Source organism: Solanum verrucosum, unplaced genomic scaffold (genome assembly GCF_900185275.1).
Source record: "Solanum verrucosum unplaced genomic scaffold, falcon-dt-bn FXZP01000281.1, whole genome shotgun sequence".
Lineage (NCBI taxonomy): Eukaryota > Viridiplantae > Streptophyta > Magnoliopsida > Solanales > Solanaceae > Solanum > Solanum verrucosum.
Window position 1 is genome coordinate 428,378 of NW_026020554.1, and position 24,543 is coordinate 452,920.

The following is a 24,543-nucleotide window of genomic DNA, read 5'->3' on the forward strand; positions in this document are numbered from 1 at the left end:
AGACAAGGACCTCCAATATGAGGAGGAACCGATTGCAAATGTTGATCGTGATGTGTGTAAGTTGAGGACCAAGGAGATTAAGTCCGTGAAAGTTCACTGGAAGCATCGTCCAGTTGAGGAAGCTACTAGGGAAACCGAGAGGGACATGCGAGACAACTATCCCTTCCTAAGCCTATTTTCCTAAGTTTTGTCACTCGGGGACGAGTGATGGGTAAATTGGTATCTATTGTTACGACTTATTCTCGTTGTTATAGAAAAGCCAACTGGGGAAAATTTGGGGCTAGAAAATTTTTTCGTAGTATTTGGATTTTCCCAACCTAGTCCAGATTTAGACTTGGTTCATTGTTAGATGTTTTGGTACATTGACTTTCAGGTTCTAGGTTTTTCTTCTGCATTGTTTAGTTCTTGTTAGACTTTTGTTGGAGTTTATGGGAACTCCCTCTTTATTTCTTTAGTATTTAACTTGCTTCCGTAACTTAAATGCCTTAAATTTTATTTAGTTTCTTGATTTGGGTTGTAGTCGTGACTCTCCCACCAGAGAGTTAGTGTGGGTGTCAATCACGATGGTCTAGGTCATGACATAAATGAACCAATTTTTTAGCGGATAACATAAATAAGTTTTTTCTCAAAACTCGATAGTATATTTGAGCATTTTCCTTTTTTATAATAAAGAACATATTTACTCTCAATCGCAAAGTTGATTGACGGCTATATAAGCCAAACATATTGATATCCCTTTTGTTAACCAAACAAAAATATGGCTTCGATGATTGAGCAATGCCAAGTTGCACCAGCTACATGTGCCATAGATAAGCTAACACTCCCTTTAACTTGCTTTGATACTTTGTGGATATTACATAACTATCATATACCAAGGATTTTATTCTATAAACTCCACAATATTGACAAAAATAGTTTCATCCAAAATATTATTCCTACTCTCAAACATTCACTCTCACTCACTCTCAAACACTATCTACCACTAGCTGGCAACCTTGTTTGTCCATGGAATTCTACCTGTTATTCTGAACTACGTTATGTAACAGGAGATTCTATATCTATTACATTTTCTGAAAGTAACATGGATTTCGATTATCTTGTTAGTAATGATCATATACATAACGCTAATGATTTTCATCCCTTTGTTCCTAAATGCAGAACCTGAAGATGCATCTGGGTCCAATTTGCATCGATTTTAGCTATTCAAGTGACACTTTTTCCGAATCATGGCATATGTATTTCTTTCATTAGCCATCATGTCGTTGGTGATGAATCTACCATAGTAGGTGTCACGACCCAAAAATGGACGTGATGACACTCGTCTTATCCCACCAAGACAAGTCAGCCTAAAACTCTGCCTTTACGATAAAATGCGGAAATTTATAATCAACTTAAAAATACCCCAAAAGCTGGTTGTCACGTGTACCAGCCTCTAATGTGTTATAACAAAATTGAAAGAAAATTCAAATCTCAAATGAAATTGTTTCTAGAATTGAACAAGATCATAATTAAGGTGAAAGAAGGTCCGCTGAAATGACAAGTAGTTACCTCACAAACCTCTGCAAGAAGCCTCAGACAAGGAGAAGAAAAGATATCACAAAGGTCCGGGCAAGTAACTTACAAAAAAATATAGTAGCAAGGTGTGAGTGACAAACCACACGGTACTCAACAAATAAACTTCTACGCACAAGAGCTAAGGGAATAGAATACGGGTACTCCTTACACCCCAACTGAACCTCCACAACTACAACCTGCATAAAACTAGCCCAACCTAACAGTTCACAATTTATATAGCACACAGCTCAACAACAACACTCTAACAATTACATATCCTCAACAACAAGCTCAATATTCATCAATCACAACTATCACATACATAAAACCAGCCCAACCTAACAGTTCACAATTTACATAACACACAGCTCAACAACAACACTTTAACAATTATATATCCTCAACAATAAACTTACTATTCATCAATCACAACTTCCACTGAAAGGCACTCACAAGATTAGCAACACAGAAGATCAAGTTCATCAATGATAAAGATGTGCAATGTCAAGTATAGTGATGCATGTTTGACCTAGTGATACACACTCGATGTCTCTCAGTCTGGGACCCATGAGGGACAAATTTGTCCATGCATCCATCGCAGCGTGCGCTACGATCCTCGTTAATAGTAACCATCATGGCGTGCGATACGTCCCTTGAAATATAGTATCCGTCGCGACGCGAGTATCCATCGTGGCGCGCGATACGTCCCTCGAAATGGTACATCCTCTTTAATTTCTTATTTTTTTTCTCAATTCACATAACACTTGTCACAACCATGTCTCAGAACAATGCAAATGACATGTTCACACAAATAATGAGGAGATGACCATTTTCATAACATTGCACAATTCACAACAACACAATTATGATACAACATCAACAATGATTCAACAAGCCTTTCAAATCATTCTCAACACATCACACACAAACAATTAATCACATTGCCTTTTATTACCCCTTTTTCATCATTAGAATTAACCAATGTGGACAAATCAACCCATCACTAAGTCTCACTACCCCCAAACACGTATTACAAGGAAATACACGAATTTCATACACTTAACAAGAATTTAGAAATCCACTTGCCTCAAATAGTCGAACAATCACTTCGGAATTGAATTTTCTTAAATACAATGCATTTTTTCGTATAATCTATATATGTTTGAGTTAAGAGAAATATAATAAATGAAGAAGATCAATACAAAAAAAAATTGTAATTAACAATAATGAATAAAAGAGGATCAGTTTGTTATTCTTATCCTTATCCTTTCTACTTTACCCTTTACCTACATTTCGTCTCTTTTATTCGTTTTATCTTCTTTTCTTTGTTTTTTTCTTTAATTCTCTTTTATTTGTTTGTTAAATAAAAAAAAAACTACCTTTTAGTAAATGTTAGTAAGGATAAATAAATAAATTGCGAGCGGACATAGAGAAATAGTATTATTATCTTCCTTTACATATAAATTAAATGTAGTTAAATATATTTATAACATCTGAAAAGATAAATTTGTGAAATAATAAAAGTTTATTTAGAATTCCACAATCATGAATTTCTAGTTTTAATTAAGTTAATAATTTAAAAATATAATATCTTCAAATTCAAATACTTCTAATCTTTTAATTCAAATTTTTCATCATAGTTTCATCATTCATCTGCATATTAAAAAAATAAGATTAAAAAATTATAAATCTAAAATATGCAGTAAACAAAGAATCATAAATTATATGTAAATACATCCAACCCAGTTTGATTTTGAAACAAAACATAAGCTGAAAAAAATTAAAATATATTACATGCTTGACATAGTTATTGGATATAGTCTTAAAAGTGTTTCTCCTTCTTCAACTACATATATTCATCACAGAAATGGCTTGATCCTAACTTCATCAACGAATCATCTTCAACATCTAAAACTTCCAAAATAAAGTACAATTATTGATAATGTATACCACATAAAATAGAAGAAAAAGAGAAGAAATATGCTAAAAAATTACCTTTTCATGAAGGGTAAGCATTATTATTGCTTTGAATTTCCTTTATTGAGATGCATTTTTTTCCCTTGAAAAACAAAAGAAAAGACTGTCCTATTTAATTTTACTAAATTAATACGGTTGAGTTTCTTTTGGGGTAGGAAGTTACGAAGTGGGTGAGGAATTTTAGGGATAATTATTTGTAGTTGAAGTTTCTTTTTATTTTTTTTAAAAAAAAAATATATTTTTTAAAAAGAATAAATAATTAGATAGCGTTAAAAATTGTGTAGCAATAGATGTGTATTGGACAGTTTTGATATAATAATTTCTTATATTTTTCTGTTTATATAATAATATTTTCCTTACAATTTTTTATATTGCTTAAATATGCTTTAAAGTTATTTAAACGTTAAGTTTTAAAATGTTTTTTAAAAATTGTTTTATATTGTTTGTTTTTAAAATTGAATTTATTATTTAAATTAACTAAATATATCATTTTTAAAACTAAAAATTCAAGAATAATTGTGGTATTGACATGTGGCGTTTTTCCCTCTCCTATTATATATAGATAGATGTTATTATATTTATGAAATTGGAGAAATTGGAACTTAACCCTAGACTTGGAATGTGGAAATATGAGAGTTGACATGTTTGAAACCAAGATTAAGAACTTGATTATAAATTTGAGTGAGTTTTTGGATCTAGGCTGGACATATAGCAATATGGGTGTTGTTAGTTTCGAAAACTTATTGTGATTATGTATTTGATCAATAGATTGAATTGATTTGAAGTCCAACGAAAGGGAAAGACTCAAGTCCGATAAAATATAACAACAAACTAATCTTCTTTTAACAAACTAATTCATATTAAATGACTTGAATTATACTGTTGTTCAAATTAATAGAGTAGAGTGATTCTAACTCATGTGTTATTTTGATATTGTTTGTAATAATTGATTGATGAGTTCCAATGAAATCTAATATCCTATAGGTGGACTTCTTAGAACAAAGGAGTATCAATCATATTCTAAATGCAATAAAGAAGAAAATTATTTATGAATAAAGTGATCTGGGTCAAGTTTTACATTTTCATAAGATTCTCTAAATAAAATTGTAGTTGTGAATTGTGATATTAAATAGATACCCATTCGAGTACTTCTTTTGATAAAGTAGAGTTAATGAGTAATATTATAAAAAATAATAATTATAAATTGTAAAACATATATTTTATTAGATTAGTTTGTATTATATGTAAAGTGAGATTAGTTTGTATTATATTAACTTATGTTGTACTTAAGTGGATTTTATCATAATTGAATATTACATTTAAAAAGTTCTATGTATATTTTTATCTATTATATACACTATTACTTTATGCGTATTAAAAAATGCTAAAATTATTATTAACAAATTAAATTATGAAAGAATTTAATTAATAGAATGAGAGAGCACAAATAAATAAAATTTTAAAATAAAGAAAAATGTTGAAGAGCATCACGTGAAGCAACTAAAAAAACTCCAAAAGCAAGCAAAATTTTTACTGACATGAAATCTATTGTCATTAATGGGATCAAACTATGTTATACATATTTATATATAAAGTTGATTTACGTGTTAATAGTTGATACACTAATTTAAATGATTGTTTTTATGTATACAAGTGTATACTATATATTCAAGCATAAATATAACGTTATTATTTTTTTAATATTATCCGCGCATCGCGCGGACACATAATTGGACAATTCCATTCAACCTTTCCCTCTAATATCCAATTAACACTATATTGAATTTATAACTCCAATTCTCCAAACACTAAACTGACATACAAATTGATAACCTTCAATTTGAATTTAAGGGTAATACTGTCGTGATTTCGTGCCCTCGGCGGTTCTTGCCTGAAATTGGTGGTATTATTTATTATCGATTAAACCCTTTCTACTTAAATTTAATATAGTAGAAATAGTAATTTTTTTATAAAAATTTATAAAAAAAATTTATAAAAATTTATAAAAATGACCTTTCGAATACTTACAGTAGGGTTCATAAAGTCATGGGCTTTGCTCAACAAAAACGACAAAAATGATCATGATGAGTTCCGTTTTATGATCGGTCTATTGTCAAAGACCCTTATGGACTAAGATATTATATATGGGAAGAAACATAAGACAAAGATGAGTGACATAATTGTGACTCCTCGTCATGATATTAACATAGTTCGAGGTACATTTACTATAGGCGAGATTACATTGAAAAACTCAAGAATTTAATGCATGCGCAACAATTCCTCTTCTCTTATTTTTTTACCCGCATGAAATTGGACTCAACTTTTGGACTTGGATCATCTTCTCTTTTTCATTATTTTTTGAAAAAACTACTTAACTAAACATATATCACTATCATTTATACAATATTTGCCTCTAGTTTAAAACAAGGCGGAATGACCTGAAAGACCCTTATACTTGGCTCTATTTGTCACCTAGACCCTTCTACTCACGACTTTGCCAACTGAACACTTAAAGTTATTAAAACACACTATTTTAAACCCATTTGACCGTTGACTAAGCTTATGTGGTTTTTTTTGCTGAATCAGATCAAGCGAGTGGTTACACACGTTTAAAAGCAAGTGAAGACAACTATTTAATTTTTTTAAAAAAAGAATTAAAAGAAAAATATAGCAATTAAAAAAAAAAACCTTTCCCAATATGATGTACGTTTCTTCTTCTTCCTCCTCATAATTTCACCCAACCCCCACTATCACTACACACACATCTTCTTCAATCACTTCCAATACTCTTACCCACAATTCTTCCTCTTTCTTTTCTCATATGCTTCCTATCATTTGAGAGTTCTATAATGATCGGAAAAAAGATATTTATTTAGATTTAGATAAAAGAGAGGGGAAAAAAGAGGTTCTAAATTGTGAAATAGATGCGGATTTTAGATGGGTTTTTGAAAGACATGTTTGAGATTATTTCTAAATGTAAGACAATTTTATTGAGAACATTTTTGAGAGTTTTCTATAATGACCCATTTTTTGTCTGCTTCTCTTCTTTCTCTCATCCTCCATTTGAGTCACTTTATTTCTCACCACCATTAAAATAGCAAAATTTATAATCAAAAGCATAACAAAGCTTTGCTTATCTCTTAATTCCTCTTCAACTTAAAAAATCACTAGGAAAGAAAAAAAAAAGAATGATTAGTAGCAAAATAGATGAAAAATATGGAAAGAGGGAAAAAAATGGAAAGAAATCAAGAAAGAAAGGATTTTGGAGATTAGTTTGAGGTTTCTTTAAAAATAAAATTATTTGTAATTAAAAAAATGATGTGGCAATATATTTCTGATGTGGATGGTGAGGTGTTATCCACATCAGCGCGATTGGGAGACACACATGATCAGAGGGGTTTAAAATATTGTGTTTTAATAACTTTAAGAGTTCAATTGGCAATATCGTGAGTAGAAGGGTCCATGTGACAAACGGAGCCAAGTACAAGGGTCTCCCAGGTCATTCCGCCTTAAAACAATTACACATACTAGCACTTTTAATATTTATATGATATATTTTAAAAGATATAATCAGATACACAAATTCTTTAAATATGGTATTAAATAATTATCTTAAATTTAAACTCCTTAATTAATGCCCATTAACAAGTCAAGGTCTTATACTCACATCTACCGTCTCGGCCGCCTCCATTCCCACATCCATCAACCCTCTTTCATTCCTAATTGACATCTATTGCCTCTTGACTTCATTCTCAACCCAATCTGCTGAATTGCTGCATAACTATTGCTCTTCAATTAGGCATATGCAACCCTTTCCCAAGGCTAAATGTCACAAGGACTAATCCAACGGCTGGAGTAATATCACCGGATTCAGCAAACTTTTGGATCTATGATGTAGGAGGAATGTCAGATGCAAGCATCATTGGATTCAAAATGCTTTGTCGCCGGAAGAATTTTGAATTTTCTTACTTTTTTTTTAGATTAATGATAAAATCGATATTCTATTGTCCTGATTTGTTCCTACATTAGTGCGTTTCAGTTATATTATATATTTTGATACACACAATTATATATATTTGAGAAACTTTCACATATAGCAAACACAAAATTCATATTTGTATGCTATAACAAACTTTGCATAATTGCGCTCCATAGCAAACATAAATATGTATATTTCGCTATACATATACAAAAGAAAGCAGTTGTATAATCTGCTTTGGTATACATCTACAAAAAGATCAATTGTATAAAGTTGAGAGGCAAGCGAGATCTGGAAGAGTAGCGAGTGAGATCTGGGAGAGGGGAGAGAGGAGAACGAAAATATATGTATATATACAATTTTCACGTATTTTATACATTTGCGTTTTGTATAAAGTGAGAGAGGGAAGTGAGAGAGCGAGATCTGGGAGAGTGGCGAGTGAGACCTAGGAGAGGGGAACGAAAATATATGTATATATACAATTTTCTCTCACTTTTTACAAACACAAACGCATTTTATACAATTTGCGGTTTTTGTATAAAGTGAGAGAGCGAGATCTGGGAGAGTGGCGAGCGAGATCTGGGAGAGGGGAGAGAGGGGAACGAAAATATATGTATATATACAATTTTCTCTCGCTTTATACAAACACAAACACACTTTATACACTTGCGTTTGTATAAAAAACGAGAGAGGCGAGGGAGAGAACGAGAGTGGCGAGCGAGATTCACCAGGAGAGAGGTTAAATAGCAATAGTTTGCTATGGGGTACAATTAAATCAAACTATATTTATAGCATTTAATTTGAATTAATAGTTTGCTATTATATACAATTTTCCCTATATATTTTGATTATTATTCTTATGTATCTGAGATACATATCTTGTAGGAGGAATGTCAAATGCAAGCATAATCGGTTTCAAAATGCTTTGTTGTCGGAAGAATTTTGAATTTTCTTACTTTTTCAGATTAATGATAAAACAAATACTCTACCGTTGTGATTTGTTTCTAAATTAGTGTGTTTCAGTTATATTCTATATTTTGGACACATTATATATTGATAATAGAAAAATCAAATTAATGATTTATTATTTTAAGAATAATAAAATGAAATTAATCAAATTACATAACCAAAATATATATGTTTTTATCTTTTATTAATAATATTAATGAATTTATTATTTCAAATAATAATAAAATGAAATTAATTAAACATAGATATACTTCTTGATTTCTGCCTTAGATTTAAAGGATTTGATTAATTTAATTCCAAAATTAATCATCCATATATTCTGAAAATCCTCAATTACTCCACTAATTAAGGAAATCAGTTACAATCAATTAATTTAAATAAATAAAATACGTATCTCAGTTTTAAAATTCGGCTATCTCACAGATTCAAACTCATGTATCCTAATCATGAAATATGGTAGAGGAAGTAATATTTAAAACTATTGGGAATCTTAGTAATTAGGACCTAAACTAGTGGGATTTATGTAGCTTTCCCTTCTTCTTTTTTCTCTTTTATGTCATTTTTTTTCTAATTTGTTTTTGTTTAAATTTATTAGACACATTTTTTTTATTCTTCTTATATCTATTAGTCAATTTATTTCAATATAATTTTATGTACAACTCTTTAAAAATGATGAATTATATATATTATAAAGATAAATTAGATGTAATTGAATGAAGAAACTAAAAATCACCAATATCCTTTTAATAATATATATTTAATAGAATTCATGGAATTTCTTTCTATTTTTTGAATTCTATTTTAGAAAGATGGAAATTAAACTTATTTGATTTATTCGTCATTTTTTTTCAACAAGTGATGACTAACCTAGTAAATTAAACTACATGAACTAAAAAGTTGACGATGCCATTTATTTATCTTCTGAATATGCATTATAATATTAGTAAATATATACTTACACACTTTTAGAGAATCTTGATAATTTTCCTAGTAATATGTGTTTGAATTGATACTAATTTTTTAAAAAAACTAAATGCAAAATAAAGTAAAACATTACAAAATAAAAGTATAAAAAATACAAAAAAATTTAAGAATGTTCAATGGAGTAGGGTAAAAGTAGGAAGAAATGCTTAATGTGGTACGATAAGGTAATATAAATTTAGCGGGTTAATGTAAATATTTTTCAGGAATTAACTTGTGTAATACAACTGATCCACTAATTTTTTTTTATCAACGTAGCTTTGTTCTCAATATCTTTGATTAGTTTGGTGTTAACTTTTATCAACCAATGAGATACCTTGTACAAAAAGCATGTCGGGGTTACTACACTCACCGCACACTTACATTACCACCAGAGCTTCTTCTTTAAATTTTGAACCCCCGGAGCTTAATTCCTGGATCCGCCGCTGATAATAGGTGGTTATGTATGGAGTTGTTTGGTAAAATCAGAGGACGCAATTGAAATAATAGATGAGAACGTAATGAAATATTTTGAATGTACAGTAAATTAGCGCAATTTGATCCTCCACTTCCTTCATCTTATTTCGGAAATTGTATCATTTGGTACATTGCAAGTACAAATCATGTTGATTTAGTAGGAAATGAAGGATTTACAATCGCGGCTGAATCAATTGGAGAAATTATTTATAAAAGGAACAAGGATAAAGAATACGTGTTGAATGGTGAGTGGTTGAAAGAAGTTGGTGGGGCGTCAAATAAGGGGAGATATCTTGCGATTACTGGATCGCCAAAGTATGACATATATGAAGCTGGTTTTGGTTGGGGAAAGCCACAAAAATGACACTTCGTTTTTTTCGAGAGTGGTTTATTGATGTCTCTTAGTAAGCCTAAGGACTCTGATGGAGATTTGGAAATTGATTTGTATTTGCCCAAAACTCGAATGAATGCTTTTGCTGCTATATTTACTGATGGACTCAGCGTCCTGTAGCGTATTTTCATTTCATGAATGTCTTGGAGGGCTAATATAGAGTTCTGCTGCTTTTCTAGAAATGATGAACGAAATTATTTCTATTAGTTCTTGTTTGACTTTGTATTTGGGCTTTACTTTGAATAAATTTCAACTACAATATGAAATTAGTCAAATTATAAGTTGTTTTCGTCCAAGTGAGCTTCTTTTTTTGGTAGAATTAGATATATTTACATATATAAGTCCTGAGACTCCGTTGTTCAGTACAGAATGTGAAATAGGGGTGCTCCCCGTACAATTCTATCAAAATAAACCTCATTCTGGTCTGCTTCCGCTTGAAAGGCACATTGTATTGGGACTTCAAAAATCTGCGTCCTTCCGCTACTAGCTTGCATTGTCCTGCCCTTTTTAGCTAGTATGTCACCCAGAAATTCAAAAGAGTTGTTAGGTCGTGCATCGAAAACTTGTTTTCAGAAAAATGGGGAGCGATAATTTCGAGTGAATTGGTTGAGGTTTTTTCTCTCTATATTTTACACTCTCACATTTATATAGTGAATTGCTCATCTCTTTTGTGGATGTAGGTCAATTGATCGAACCACGTTAAATCTTTCTGTCTTTTGGTAGATTTCTCATTTGTCTTCTTACTCGTGGTCTTTCGAGGTTTGTTTTGCTAACTTCCGTATGACATCTAATTAATTCCAGTCTTAACAAAAAGTTCCCAAATACTTTTGTAAAAAAATATTTGAGAATTTAAATTATTTATCAAAAATAATGGTCAAATAATAACAAATTGTATGGTCAAATCCATTATGCTACTGATATTCCCACTATCTTATAAGTACTGTCTGCACTGATATTCCCACTATCTTATAAGTACTGTCTGCACTGATATTCCAAAATCTTTATTTTGTTCGTAAGTAGTTCATTTTACTTTATTTATCTAATTTAAACTTTAATATAGAGTTTAAAAAAACAAATGATCTTAAGCATACCACTTAATATTTTTTAATAAATAAATCAATTATAGATTTTATATAATTAAGTAATATAGGCCTTTTGATGAAAATAAATAAATATCATTATTTGTAAAAAGACAAAATTATGTATATGCATAATTATTTTTCTCCCTTTATATATTGCTGCTTTTAACTACTCAAGTCCCACGCTATCTTTATTTTTCTGCAAATCCCACAAATTCATTCACGTTAACTTTTATTTACACTATATAATATAAAAAAATTAATCATAATTGAGATGGAGTACTTTCTTTTCGTTAAGTCCTCACAAGTTTTATACCAAATCAATTATTGGTCACACAATGATTTTCTTTGATTCATTCACATATTGTGAATAACGAGTAGGGTACATTATTTATTTATTTTGTTGACAAGGTACTCCCTTATTTTTAATTTATTTATTTGATTTGATATAAAATATTTAAGTTAATAAAATATAAATTTCATATATATAATTGTTGAGTTGAGGTACTAAAGTTAGCTCTTTAAATTATAAAGTTGTAATCTGAAATTGCTCGTTGAAGTAAGTGGAGATTGGTTGTTCACTACAAAAAACCCTCAAATTGCCAACAGATTTTACTAACAACTTAAGTTGGTTAGTATTCTACTACCAAATTACCAACATATTTCTAACTGAATTATATTTTAAAACTTAACAACGAAATTCTAACAGATTACCAACCAAAATCTTACTAACTAAGTATTTTAGTTGGTAAATACGGCGGGAAAAAATGGCGCCAAATTTAGCAACATTCTATCAATGGATTACCAACTGAAATATTACTAACACACACCTTTTGTTGGTAATATTACCAACGAAGTATATATCGGTTGGTAACCAAACATTTACCAACGGCAAGATTGTGTTGCTAAATTTACCAACCAAATATAAATGTGTTGGTAAATTAGTAACAAAATGTAATTTGTTGGTAAACTTGCCAACCAATATCCAATTAGTTGAAAATTTTGCCAACGAATAAAGATTGTAGTTTGTAAATTACTAACATCATTAAAATAGTTGGTAATATACCAACCGATCATTAATCCATTGGTAAAATTTACCAACATATTAATTATTAGTTGGTAATAATACATATGAATGTTTAGTTGAATAGTAACTATTACCAACTGTGATAAAATTTATTGGTAAATTATTAATTACTAACTTATAATTGAATAGTTGATAAATTTATCAATTGAAGTTAAACTTTATGGTAAATCAGCGTCTAGTGTTGAGGCTTTCATATTCAGTTTGTGTTGTTAGGCGTTTTAACTTTTAAATTTTAGCCAAAACTTGACTTTGGTCGATATTTTTGATAAACGTGCTCAGATTAGAACTCTGTCAGTGTCATTAGCTTCGAAAGGTTTTTTGATCTAACAGGAAGGTTGGTTCAAGTTTTGAGGCTTCCGTTTTTTGTTTGTGCCGTTAGGTGTTTTAAATCTTATGTTTTGGCCAAAATTTGACTTTGGTCAATATTTTTGTGAACGTGCTCAGATGAGAATTCCATCAGTGTATTTAACTCCAAAGGTCGTTTTTTTATCTAATAGGATGGTTGGTTCGGGATTTGAGGCTTTCATTTTTAGTGTGTGTCGTTAGGTGTTTTAACTTATAAATTTTGGCCAAAATTTAACTTCGGTCAATATATTTGATAAACGTGCTTAGATGATAATTTCGCCAGTGCAGTTAGATGCGGAAGGTCATTTTTGATATAATAGGATAGAGGGTTCGGATTTTGAGTCTTCCATTTTTAGTTTGTGCCGTTAGGTATTTTAACTTTTAACTTTTGGCCAAAATTTCACTTTAGTCAATACTTTTGGTAATCGTGCTCAAATTGAAATTTTGTCACCGCGGTTAGCCATATAAGTTTAGTTTTGGTCTCATAGGATGGTTGGTTCGGGTTTTGAGACTTTTATTTTCAGTTTGTGTCGTTAAGCGTTTTAACTTTTAACTTTTAACTTTTGGCTAAAATTTGAACTAGGTCAATTTTTTTGGGAAACATGCTCAAATTTGAATTTCGTCAGTGCGGTTTGCTCTGGAAGGTCATTTTTCATCTTATAGGATGGTTGATTTGGATTTTGAGGTTTTCATATTCAGTTTGTACCATTAGGCGTTTTAACTTTTAACTTTTGGCCAAAATTTGACTTTGCTTAACATTTTTTTTAAACGTGCTCTGATGAGAATTCCGTCAACGCGATTAGCTTTGGAAGGTCATTTTATATCTAATAGGATGGTTGGTTCAGGTTTTGAGGCCTCCATTTTCAGTTTGTGTTGTTAGGCGTTTTAACTTTTGGCCAAAATTTAGATTTGGTCAATATTTTTGATAAACGTGCTCAAATTATTTTTTTTGATATAATGATATGTGTCATGTTGAGATTAATTTAACTTGTTATCATAAATTTTGCATTGTTTCATTCAAATATGATTTATAAAATTGATATTAATATTTTTGGATTTATATTCGTGCTCTTACATTTTTAAATGCAATAAATTAATAAATATTTTACTATTGGATAATCATTCAGTTAATAATATTTTGAACATATTGTCAATCAATTACTAACCTAACATTGAACTTGAATGATATATTACCAACAAACTAACAATCAATTAGTAAATTTATTAGAAAAACAAATAATCATACTAATGTATTTAAAATTTATTACCAACAAGAGTTGTGGTGGAGTGGTAAGTACTCCTTCATCCTTAACCAAGAGGTCTCAGGTTCGATTCCCCTTGGATACAAAGTTGCCTTGAATGATATATTACCAACAAACTAACAATCAATTAGTAAATTTATTAGAAAAATAAATAATCATACTAACGTATTTAAAATTTATTACCAACAAGGGTTGTGGTGGAGTGGTAACTGGTAAGTACTGCATCATCCTTAACTAAGAGGTCTCAGGTTCGATTCCCCTTGGGTACATAGTCACCTTTGTTACGGAGCGCTTTACTCCCCAATGTGGGACTTCCCGGCGTGAATTCGGATTTAGTCGGGCTCCGGTGTGGGTACCGGACACCGGATGGGAAACCAAAAAAATATATATTTAAAATTTATTGGTAAATTACCAACAAAAAATTACTATAATTACCAACGTATTACCAATGGAATCGAATAATGAATTTTTTTTTTACTAACTCTTTTTCAATTCGTTAGTAAAGGTACTAACGATATACTAGCCAAAAATTAGTTGGTGAATTTACCAACGGAATTTTAGGGCCATGTTTCAAAATTTTGTAACAACATCTTTGGGTGTTTACCAACTGATTTTTGGTTGGTAAGTTTACCAACAAATTAAAATCGGTTGGTAATATTTACCGACGAGCCTTTTAGCAACAAATTAATATAAGTTGACATTTCGTTGGTAACTCAATTTGCCAACCAATTTGATAAATTTACCAACAAATTTTTTTGTTTGTAATTGGGGTTCCTTTTGTAGTGTGTTGAAATCCTACACACTGAGGTCGTTTGGTTGGGAACAAGTTATCCCAGTATTAGTTATCTTGGGATTAGCTATCCTGGGATAACTTGTCCCATTATGTATATGGGATAACTTATCCCATCACAATGATATAAATGATGTGATATGTTATCCCAAACATGGCAACCAAACAAGAGAGATACCCCTCGTTCTAAAAATATATCCCTCAACTTGGTCATTTAGAGTTGATATACCCCTCCTTCTGAAAGTGGCTCATATATACCCCTATTGTTAAACAAATGACTCACATATATCCTTTTCGTCTCTGCAAAAGAACCCTCTTGTTTCATCGGTGCAACTGCTATTTGATGAAAAAACTCCCGGAAGCGAAAAAAATTATTTTGAATTAATTTTTAGTAATTTTTTATTAAAAAAATAATCCATGTAGGGAAATATTTTATCCTTCTCACATGTTTTTTTTAATTCAACGATTAATTTGAATTTATTATTTTGATACTCAAATTTATTCTTTTCACTTATTTTCTTATAAACTTTATTATAAATATCCTAAAAAAAATTACATATATAAAAACTAAATTACAATAGCAAAAAAAGTGGTTTTAATTTTTTTTCTCTTTTTTTTCATTCACTCTTCTTTCATTTTATTTCTCTTATTTTACAATTAAGAATGAAAGAAAAATTGAAATACAAATAAGAAACTCAAATAATAATAATCAAAGAAGTCAAAAGATAATTTATGTTGAAAAAGATCAAATACATGATTTTTAAAAATATTAAAAATAAAATAAAATAAATTATTTTTATCACTTTTGTAACTGTAGGGGTATATGTGAGTCACTTTTGTAACGGTGAGGGGCATATGTGTGCCAATTTTGTAACAGTAGGGGCATATACGAGTCACATTTGTAACGAGTGGCATATCAGCTCTAAATGACACAGTTAAAGGATATATCAGGACCTTTTTCCTTGAATAAATAAGAAACTCGTTTACATTTTGTGAGGTCTTATTTCGGGAAATCCTTTGTATAGGCTCTTTGTGATTTTGTATTGTAACTTTGTAAGTTAAATGAGTTGCATTATTATTTGTAACCAATTACTGGTTAGTAGTTACCGACAACCATACACCTATCTATGATTTGATAAGAAATTAAAGAAATTATAAGACTTATAATTCTTCTAGTATTAAACATGTCACATGGCATTTTTGAAAAATTAAAACAAAAAACAATTTTATGATTTTATTTAATTTAGTAAATATAAGTAAATACACATTATTTATTAGATGACAAAGATATATGCATTATTTTTATAAGGGAAAAGTCTCAAATATACCATCAAACTCTGAAAAAAGGCTCATCTATGACATCGGTTAAAAGTTTGGTTCATCTATGCTATTTTCGTTTGAGAAAAAGCTCATCCATGACATTATTTGTTAACCAAAATGACATAAATGAGACAATTTTTTAACGAAATACATAAATGAGTCAATGGCATATTTTAATATTTTTCCTTTTAAAAAATGAATCAATTAATGACGTGACCGTATTATAATTTACCACATCTAAAAATAGTTCTGGAAAAATAAATTATGACATATTTAATTATTTTCCTTTTTTATAATAAAGAATATATTTACTCTGAATCGCAAAGTTTGACGGCTATATAAGCCAAACATATTGATCTCTTTTGTTAACCAAAGAGAAATATGGCTTCGATTATTGAGCAATGCCAAGTTGCACCACCTTCATGTGCCATAGATAAGCTAACACTCCCTTTAACCTGCTTTGATACTTTGTGGATATTACATAACCATCATATACCAAGGATTTTATTCTATAAACTCCACAATATTGACAAAAATAGTTTCATCCAAAATATTATTCCAACTCTCAAACATTCACTCTCACTCACTCTCAAACACTATCTACCACTAGCTGGCAACCTTGTTTGTCCATGGAATTCTACCGGTTATCCTGAACTACATTATGTAAAAGGAGATTCTGTATCTGTTACTTTTTCTGAAAGTACTGACATGGATTTCGATTATCTTGTTAGTAATGATCATACACATAACGCTAAGGATTTTCATCCCTTTGTTCCTAAAATGGCGGAACCTGAAGATACATCCGGGGTCCAATTTGCACCGGTTTTAGCTATTCAAGTGACACTTTTTCCGAATCATGGCATTTCTATTTCTTTCTTAAGCCATCATGTTGTTGGTGACGAATCTACCATAGTAGGGTTCATAAAGTCATGGGCTTTTCTCAACAAAAACGATGAAAACGATGAGTTCATTATTATTCCGTTTTATGATCGGTCTATTGTCAAAGACCCTTATGGACTAGGAGATTGTATATGGGAAGAAACGAAGAAACATAAGACAAAGATGAGTGACATAATTCCTCCTCCTCCTGATAATAATAATATAGTTCGAGGTACATTTACTATAAGACGAGATCACATTGACAAACTCAAGAATTTAATATTATCAAAACGACCTTGCCTGACTCATGTAACATCATACACTGTAACAGGTGGTTATGTATGGAGTTGTTTGGTAAAATCAGAGGACGCGACTGAAATAATAGATGAGAATGTAATGGAATACTTTGGATGTGCGGTAAATTACAGAGCACGATTTGATCCACCACTTCCTTCATCTTATTTTGGGAATTGTATCATTTGGTACATTGCAAGTACAAAGCATGTTGATTTAGTAGGAAATAATGAAGGATTTATAATTGCAACGGAATCGATTGCAGAAATTATTTATAAAAGGAACAAGGATGAGGAGTACGTGTTGAATGGTGATTGGTTGAAAGAAGTTGGTGCGGCGTCAAATAAGGGTCGATATCTTGCAATTGCTGGATCGCCAAAATATGACTTATATGAAGCTGATTTTGGTTGGGGAAAGCCAAAAAAATGGCACTTTGTTTTTTTCGGGAATGGTTTATTGATGTCTCTTAGTAAGTCTAAGGACTCTGATGGAGATTTGGAAATTGGTTTGTATTTGCCCAAAACTCGAATGAATGTTTTTGCTGCTATATTTACTGATGGACTCAGTGTCCTGTAGCCCGTTTTCATTTCATGAATGTCCTGATGGGCTAAAGTAGAGTTCTGCTGCTTTTCTAGAGATATATGATGATCAAAATCATTTCTATTACTTCTTGTTTGACTTTGTATTTGTGTTTTTCTTTGAATAAATTTCAAATTATAAGTTGATTTCGTCTGAGTGAGCTTTGTTACTATAAATTGATGTGTATTTTTATTAAAAAACATACAAGTTTGAGCATGGCTCTTATAATTAACATGATACCCCATAATATGTGGTTATGTATGGACTTGTTTGATAAAATTATGACTTCAATTATTGAGTAATGTCTCTAAAATTAGCATTTCCTTTGTTTTTCTCTCTCGCGCATATTATTTCTCCAATTCTCCTTTTATGTAGTTTATTTTCCTGATTGTTTTGATAGTTCATAAGATTCATTTATAATAAATCAAATAGAGATGAATATAAGAATACTTACACATATTTAAATTTAAATAACTTTGTATGTAAAAATAGTTCAATTAAGATGCGTACTTTTAACCTCATAAAAAATCAACTGTATTATTTTTAGGATAAACATAAATAGTTATTTAAAATTTTAGCACTATTTTCATGTAACCAAAAACTAAAGAGACTCTTTTTCCTAATTATGGCATATCTATTTATAATAAATCAAATATAGATAAATATATTATTACTAACTCAAATTTAAGTTTAAATAACTATGTATTTAAAAATAGTTCAATTAAGATGCGTGCTCTTAACCTTATAAAAAATCAATTGTATTACTTTTAGGATAAACATAAATAGTTATTTAAACTTTTGGTACTATTTTCATTTAACCAAAAAATAAAAAGAGTCTTTTTCTGAATTATGGCATATCTATTTGTTACACTATTTTCATGTAACAAATACACACATTCGTCCTAAGTGGCGTTCTACATGACAATTTCGTTCTATAGCGTTCAACGTGTATTATGCCACATAAAATGTGTGTGTCTACTTATTCAATTTCATACAAATTTAAGTGATCGCTTGTGTGCACCAAAAATTATAGGGCGTAGATATCACCTAAAAATAAATTAAAGAATATATTTACGTATTATGCTTTTTTATAAAATATAAAATTTGAAGTAATTTTAAATTTTTTAAAATTTCCAAATAATATTTTTTTCTGGTACGTGAGAATTTGAATTATTTGCCAAAAGTAATTGTCAAATAAGGACAAATTGTATGGTCGAATATCACAAGTTCTACATGTATCTTTGTTTTTCTGCAGGTAGTGCTTTGTTAATGATATATTCCCAGTATCTTATAAATGCTGTTTTTCTTACTATAGCAGCTTTACATTAATTCTTTATTATTATTAGGGAGAAGGCTTTTAATTATTACCTCTAGACTATGATTGAAATTTTAGATACATATCTTAACTAAACTAAAATCCTATAATTTTGTACATCTTTTGACTTACGTGACACATTCCGTGATTCCACATAGTTAAAGTTCGTGACAGATGTTTGGATGTCTCGTAATGAAGAACTATAATAAGATGGAGATGAGTGACATAATTGTGAGTCCTCCAGCTCCCGATGACATAATTCGAGGTACATTTATTATAGGACGAGATGATATCGAGAAACTCAAGAATTTAATATCGTCAAGACAAATTGAGCTTGACTCATGTAACATCATAACATGTGGTTATATGTGGACTTGCTTGATAAAATGATCAAAGGACGCAGTAGGGGTTACTGATATAAGTATAGATGATAATGTAATGGAATACTTCTCATGTACATTTTTATTGCTTCTTGTGTGAATTTGTATTTGTGCTTTAATTTTCTTTGAAAGATCAGAGTTAAGTTTTTTAAACGGTCACTCAACTAAGGGTATATAATTAATTTAAGAAATCACTTTGATTTTTTTGTTTTAATAATCCAGAAGTCACTCGATTATTGGTATTTCAATCACAAATCACTCAACCATACTTTAGGTGATTATTCCATTTAAAAAAAGGAAAAAGGAAAAATATATCCTCGAATTATCATAAATGGTATGTCAATACCCTTCGTTATACTTTAAGGTTGTATATACCCTCACCATCAATATTTTGGGTTGTGTATACCCCCTTGAGATTAACGGCGGGACACGTAGCTACATCTCAATTATTTACATAATTGTTTATTATATTTTTATCTAAAATTAATAAACCCGCCCATCTTCCCTAACCCATCCGTAAACCGAAATAAAACACCCATGACCCATTTTCCATAATTCCTTTCAAACAGTGCTCCATCTTCTTCTCTTCTTTAGCTCACAATAAATTGTTGCACGATTCAAAATTTCACTAACATTAGCCATGTTCTTTTTGTGTTTCAGAGCTCATGGATGATTGCGCACAAAACCATCAAGCCAATTTTGTGATTGACCACGTTACTTTTTCTGGAGATTTAGAGATTCGTTTGACTTTGTCTAAAACTCGAATGAATGCTTTTGCTGCTATATTCACTCACGGGCTTAACTTTCTATACCAAGTCTGAGTGTTCGAGGATTTGGCAAGGACCCCTACCAACAAAAATAGACATAAAGACTATCCTCTAGTTGTGTCATAGATGAAATACTTCAAATAAATATATTATTTATTTTCTTTTTAACGCATTCTTTTTCTAATAATGTTTCTTTTAAATTAGCAAATGTTTATCTTACTTCAATTCAGAAAAAAAATAAAAAATGAAAATATTTCTTATTTTATTATAATTATTTTTTATCGATATATAAATATAAATTAATGATAGATATACTATGATCTTATATATATGACATACATTATCTGTCGAAAGGGTACATACAGTTATTCTATTTTAATTGATAAAATGAGATTAAGAAGAAAAAAACATCTCCAACATTTTTATTGGTTAAAGTGATTTAAAAGAAAGAAAACAAGAACAATGTTCTTTAATAATATTTAATTAGGAAGAAGATGTGTTCAAAAAGGAAAAATAATATATTTATTCGAAAAAGGACAATTTTGACCCATTTAGTAACTATAGGGGCATTTCTGGACCAAAGTACTGATTGCAAGGATATTTTTGAATCAAAATATTGACGACAAACGTATTTTTTAGCCAAACTGCAAACGGATGACAATTTTGTTCTTTTCACATAGTTTAAGGGCATTTTGACCTTTTTCTCTATTTTAGTTATTTTCATTTCTTTTCTTTGTAAAATATTTATTTTAACTTCTTTTTCACTTCAAACTGTTTTTTTCTTTCATTAATTTCTTTTGTTTTCACATTTAATTATTTTTAAAAACTATGTGTAATTTTTTTTAATACAAGATAAAGAAATAAGAATATTTTTTTAAAAGAGTAAATAAAATTAATAGAAAAAACAATGAAGGAAGGTAAAAAAAGAAGTTTAGATACAAGGCAAAAAATGTGTATTAACTTAATTTAACTACAAGATAAAGAAAATAAGAATATTTCTTTTTAAAAAAAATACAAGGCATGTTGACTTAGTTGGAAAGGAAGGCTTTATAATTGCGGTGGAATTAGTTGGAGAAGTCATTCAAAAAAAATGAAGGATGAAGAATGGGTCCTTAATGGTAATTGGTTAAAAGCGTTGGACAACGTAGACCTAATTCAATTTTTTTCAATTGCTGGACCGCCAAAACATGACTAGTATACTACTGCTTTCGGATGGGAAAGGGCCGCAAAGTTAGAATTCATTTATCTTGACAATGATGATGGTGGAATTTCGATGTCTCTTATGTCCGTTTGGACATGCGATATGGTATCATAATATGGAATCATGAGATGAAATTGAAGGTTTGTTTGGACATGCGATATGAAATTTTTGTGTTGTATATTTTCTCATAAACATAAAAATCCCATAAGTTGTAAAACTATTAAAATAGCCCAATTGTTTATTCAATCTAATCAAATAAACAAAAAATTATAAAATCGCATAATAAATTATTACAAAGTTATTTGTTCTCCACTTAAGTAATTGTTTCATCTAACTTTAATTTAATAAAAAAAAATGAATATAAATTGTAGTGTACTAGTCTTTAATATAATCCTTCCATATAGTACGGACAATTTCCTCACGTTGAATTTGCATTTCTCAATCATGTGACCGAGAAGGCGAACCAACATTGTTATTTTGAGCCATTTGTTGGTCAATATCCTCCGCAACTATATCTTCATGTTCATAGACCATAAATATTTCATCACTACTTTGGTATTCTCGCAAATAATAATGTAACACTGCACAAGCTATGACAATTTTCACTTGTGTATCAATATCATAATGGTTCATGCCTTGTTTCAGTATTCTAAATCTATTTTTCCAAGCTTCAAAAGTCCATTCAATCACATTGCGCAGAGATGAATGCCTATAATTAAATAGTTCCTTGGCATTTTGAGGCTCTCTTTCACTTCCTCGGTAATCTTGCAAATGATAGCGTAATCCTTTGTATGGAGCTAAAAATCCTTTTGTGTTTCAGAAACCAGCATCAACAACATAATATTTATCTACCAAAAAACATTTTATAAAGAATTACTAAAAGCATATGTGACGTAAATGAGATAGCTTTGTGTAAATAAATAATATTTATTCTAAGGATGTAATTTAAAGTTACCATGTGGCGGAAATGGAAATTGTGACGTTGGTTCAATAAGTGCATTCTCACGTACTTTAACATCATGTGCAGTACCTTCCCAACCAGCAACAACAAAGGTAAATCACATATCAAAACACAAACACATAAGACATTTTGTGATGTTCTTCCTTTGCGATTACGATATGTTTGTTGCACCGCTTTAGGAACCTCCCCTTCTATATATGTTCCATCAATCGCACCAACACAATCCTACCAAATAAAAAAAATACATCAATATTAGTTTAGTGAACATAAAATAAATTGGAAGCATTATAGAATGCACTTCATAAAAATAATGTTTGTAAGAGTAATAAAAATAGTGCTTCCAAGACAATGCAAAGTCATAAAATAAATATTATCTCTTTAAACAAAGTTGATAGGAAATATGTAACTAAATACAAATAACTTACGCATAAAATATAAATGTTCACTTATTAAGGCCATAAAATAAATTTATTAATGTGATTGAAATTTTACCTTAAACCAAGGCCAAAATCAAGTATTATGTCGAATTTTGGAATGTACACCAGTCATATTTTTTGGTTGTATAAATGTTGGTGCCATCTTGCTAATTGCCTCGGCAACTATTTTAGCATGCCGGTTAATTGTTTCAAGTGAATGTTGAAAAGTTTCACAATCGTGAGGTGTGAGTTAAAGTGACTATATGTTGGTGATGAGAATAATAAATTTTAAAAAGTAATGATGTGATTATAAATTTTATTACATATGAAACAAATGGTTAGTAGATATAAATGTGGGGTTGTTTTAACAAAATATAAACTCATGGATCAATTATTCTATTAAAATATCTCAAATCATGATATGAAATCACTATATAATTCCATATCACGGTTTTTGGAGAATACGGTATCACCTCTCATGATATGGAATCATGAGATGGAATCAGCGTACAATCGCATGTCCAAATATTGATTCCATCTCACGATACCATATCGTGATATGGTATCACCTCTAAGGACTTTGATGGAAATTTAGAGATTGGCTTGTCTTTGTCTAAAACTCGAATGAATGCTTTTGCTGCTATATTCACTCACGGGCTTAGCTTTCTATACCAAGTCTAAGTGTTTGAGGATTTGGCAAGGATTCCTACCTGTGTCTAGGCTTTCTTATTCAATTGCTTGATATTAGTTCTTTGTACATCCGAATAAGCTTTTTTGTTTTGTTTATGCATTTTGCACCTTTAAGAGTATAATGTTTCTTCTAAAAGAAAATGTACTACGTATACTTCTCTTTTGACAACCTTCTTAAGGTTTAATTTAATGATAGGAAAATACATAAAGTCTCCTCAAATTAGTCCTCTTATTTTAAAGAGACACTTAAACTCTACAAAAATCTTATAATACATTCTACTTCATACCACCTAGCTTGAAGGAGGGCATTGAAGAATAAAAAGTTAATTCAACACAAATGATGAGCGTGGTTGGTAGTATAAATTTATTATTTGAATTTTGAAAATATAATACAAAACTATAAAAGAACATAGGGTAGCACGTGTTAAAGATGTAGCCAATATAGTACTTATTTATTTACTTTTAATGTTCACTTATTGTGGTGAAACCAAAATGATCAAATTCCATTCCTACTTGCTACGTTTAGGAGTTTTTATATATATTTTTTTAAATATAAAAAGGTTTAATTGTTCAAACTTTAATTAATTTTAAGATTCTAATTATGATTAGAAAAATAACAAAAAAATATAATTTTATCTAATGCGAAATCCTTTTATAAATGATTAAAAAAGGATGATTATTTCATTTATGGTAATTACATTTGGGTGTGTAAGGTGTATATATATATATATATATATATATATATATATATAGGGAGAAAGAAATTTTGAATCCGTTGAACACAAGACTAGAGATTGACTCAGTGGTTTAGGAGTTCAAAATTTCCAAATTCAAACCCTAGACATTCTTGAATTCCCTTAATGAAAATTCT

At 29.9% G+C, this 24,543-nt stretch overlaps 1 protein-coding gene and 1 pseudogene across 1 annotated transcript; both read left to right on the top strand.

The window, feature by feature from the left end:
* Positions 1-757: 757 nt before the first annotated feature.
* On the top strand, positions 758-10,427 carry LOC125810120 (phenolic glucoside malonyltransferase 1-like; annotated as a pseudogene).
* Positions 10,428-16,571: 6,144 nt separating this feature from the next.
* On the top strand, positions 16,572-23,665 carry LOC125810044 (phenolic glucoside malonyltransferase 1-like). The gene is made up of 2 exons (XM_049489560.1): positions 16,572-17,868; positions 23,578-23,665. The coding sequence occupies exons 1-2, from the start codon at positions 16,572-16,574 to the stop codon at positions 23,661-23,663; spliced, it is 1,383 nt and encodes a 460-aa protein (XP_049345517.1). The 3' UTR covers positions 23,664-23,665.
* Positions 23,666-24,543: the final 878 nt, after the last annotated feature.

Coding starts and splice junctions, on each gene's coding strand:
- LOC125810044 (XM_049489560.1), top strand. CDS start 16,572: ATGGCTTCGATTATTGAGCAATGCCAAGTTGCACCACCTTCATGTGCC. Junction 17,869..23,577: donor TGATGGAGATTTGGAAATTG/GTTTGTATTTGC, acceptor ATGGAAATTTAG/AGATTGGCTTGTCTTTGTCT.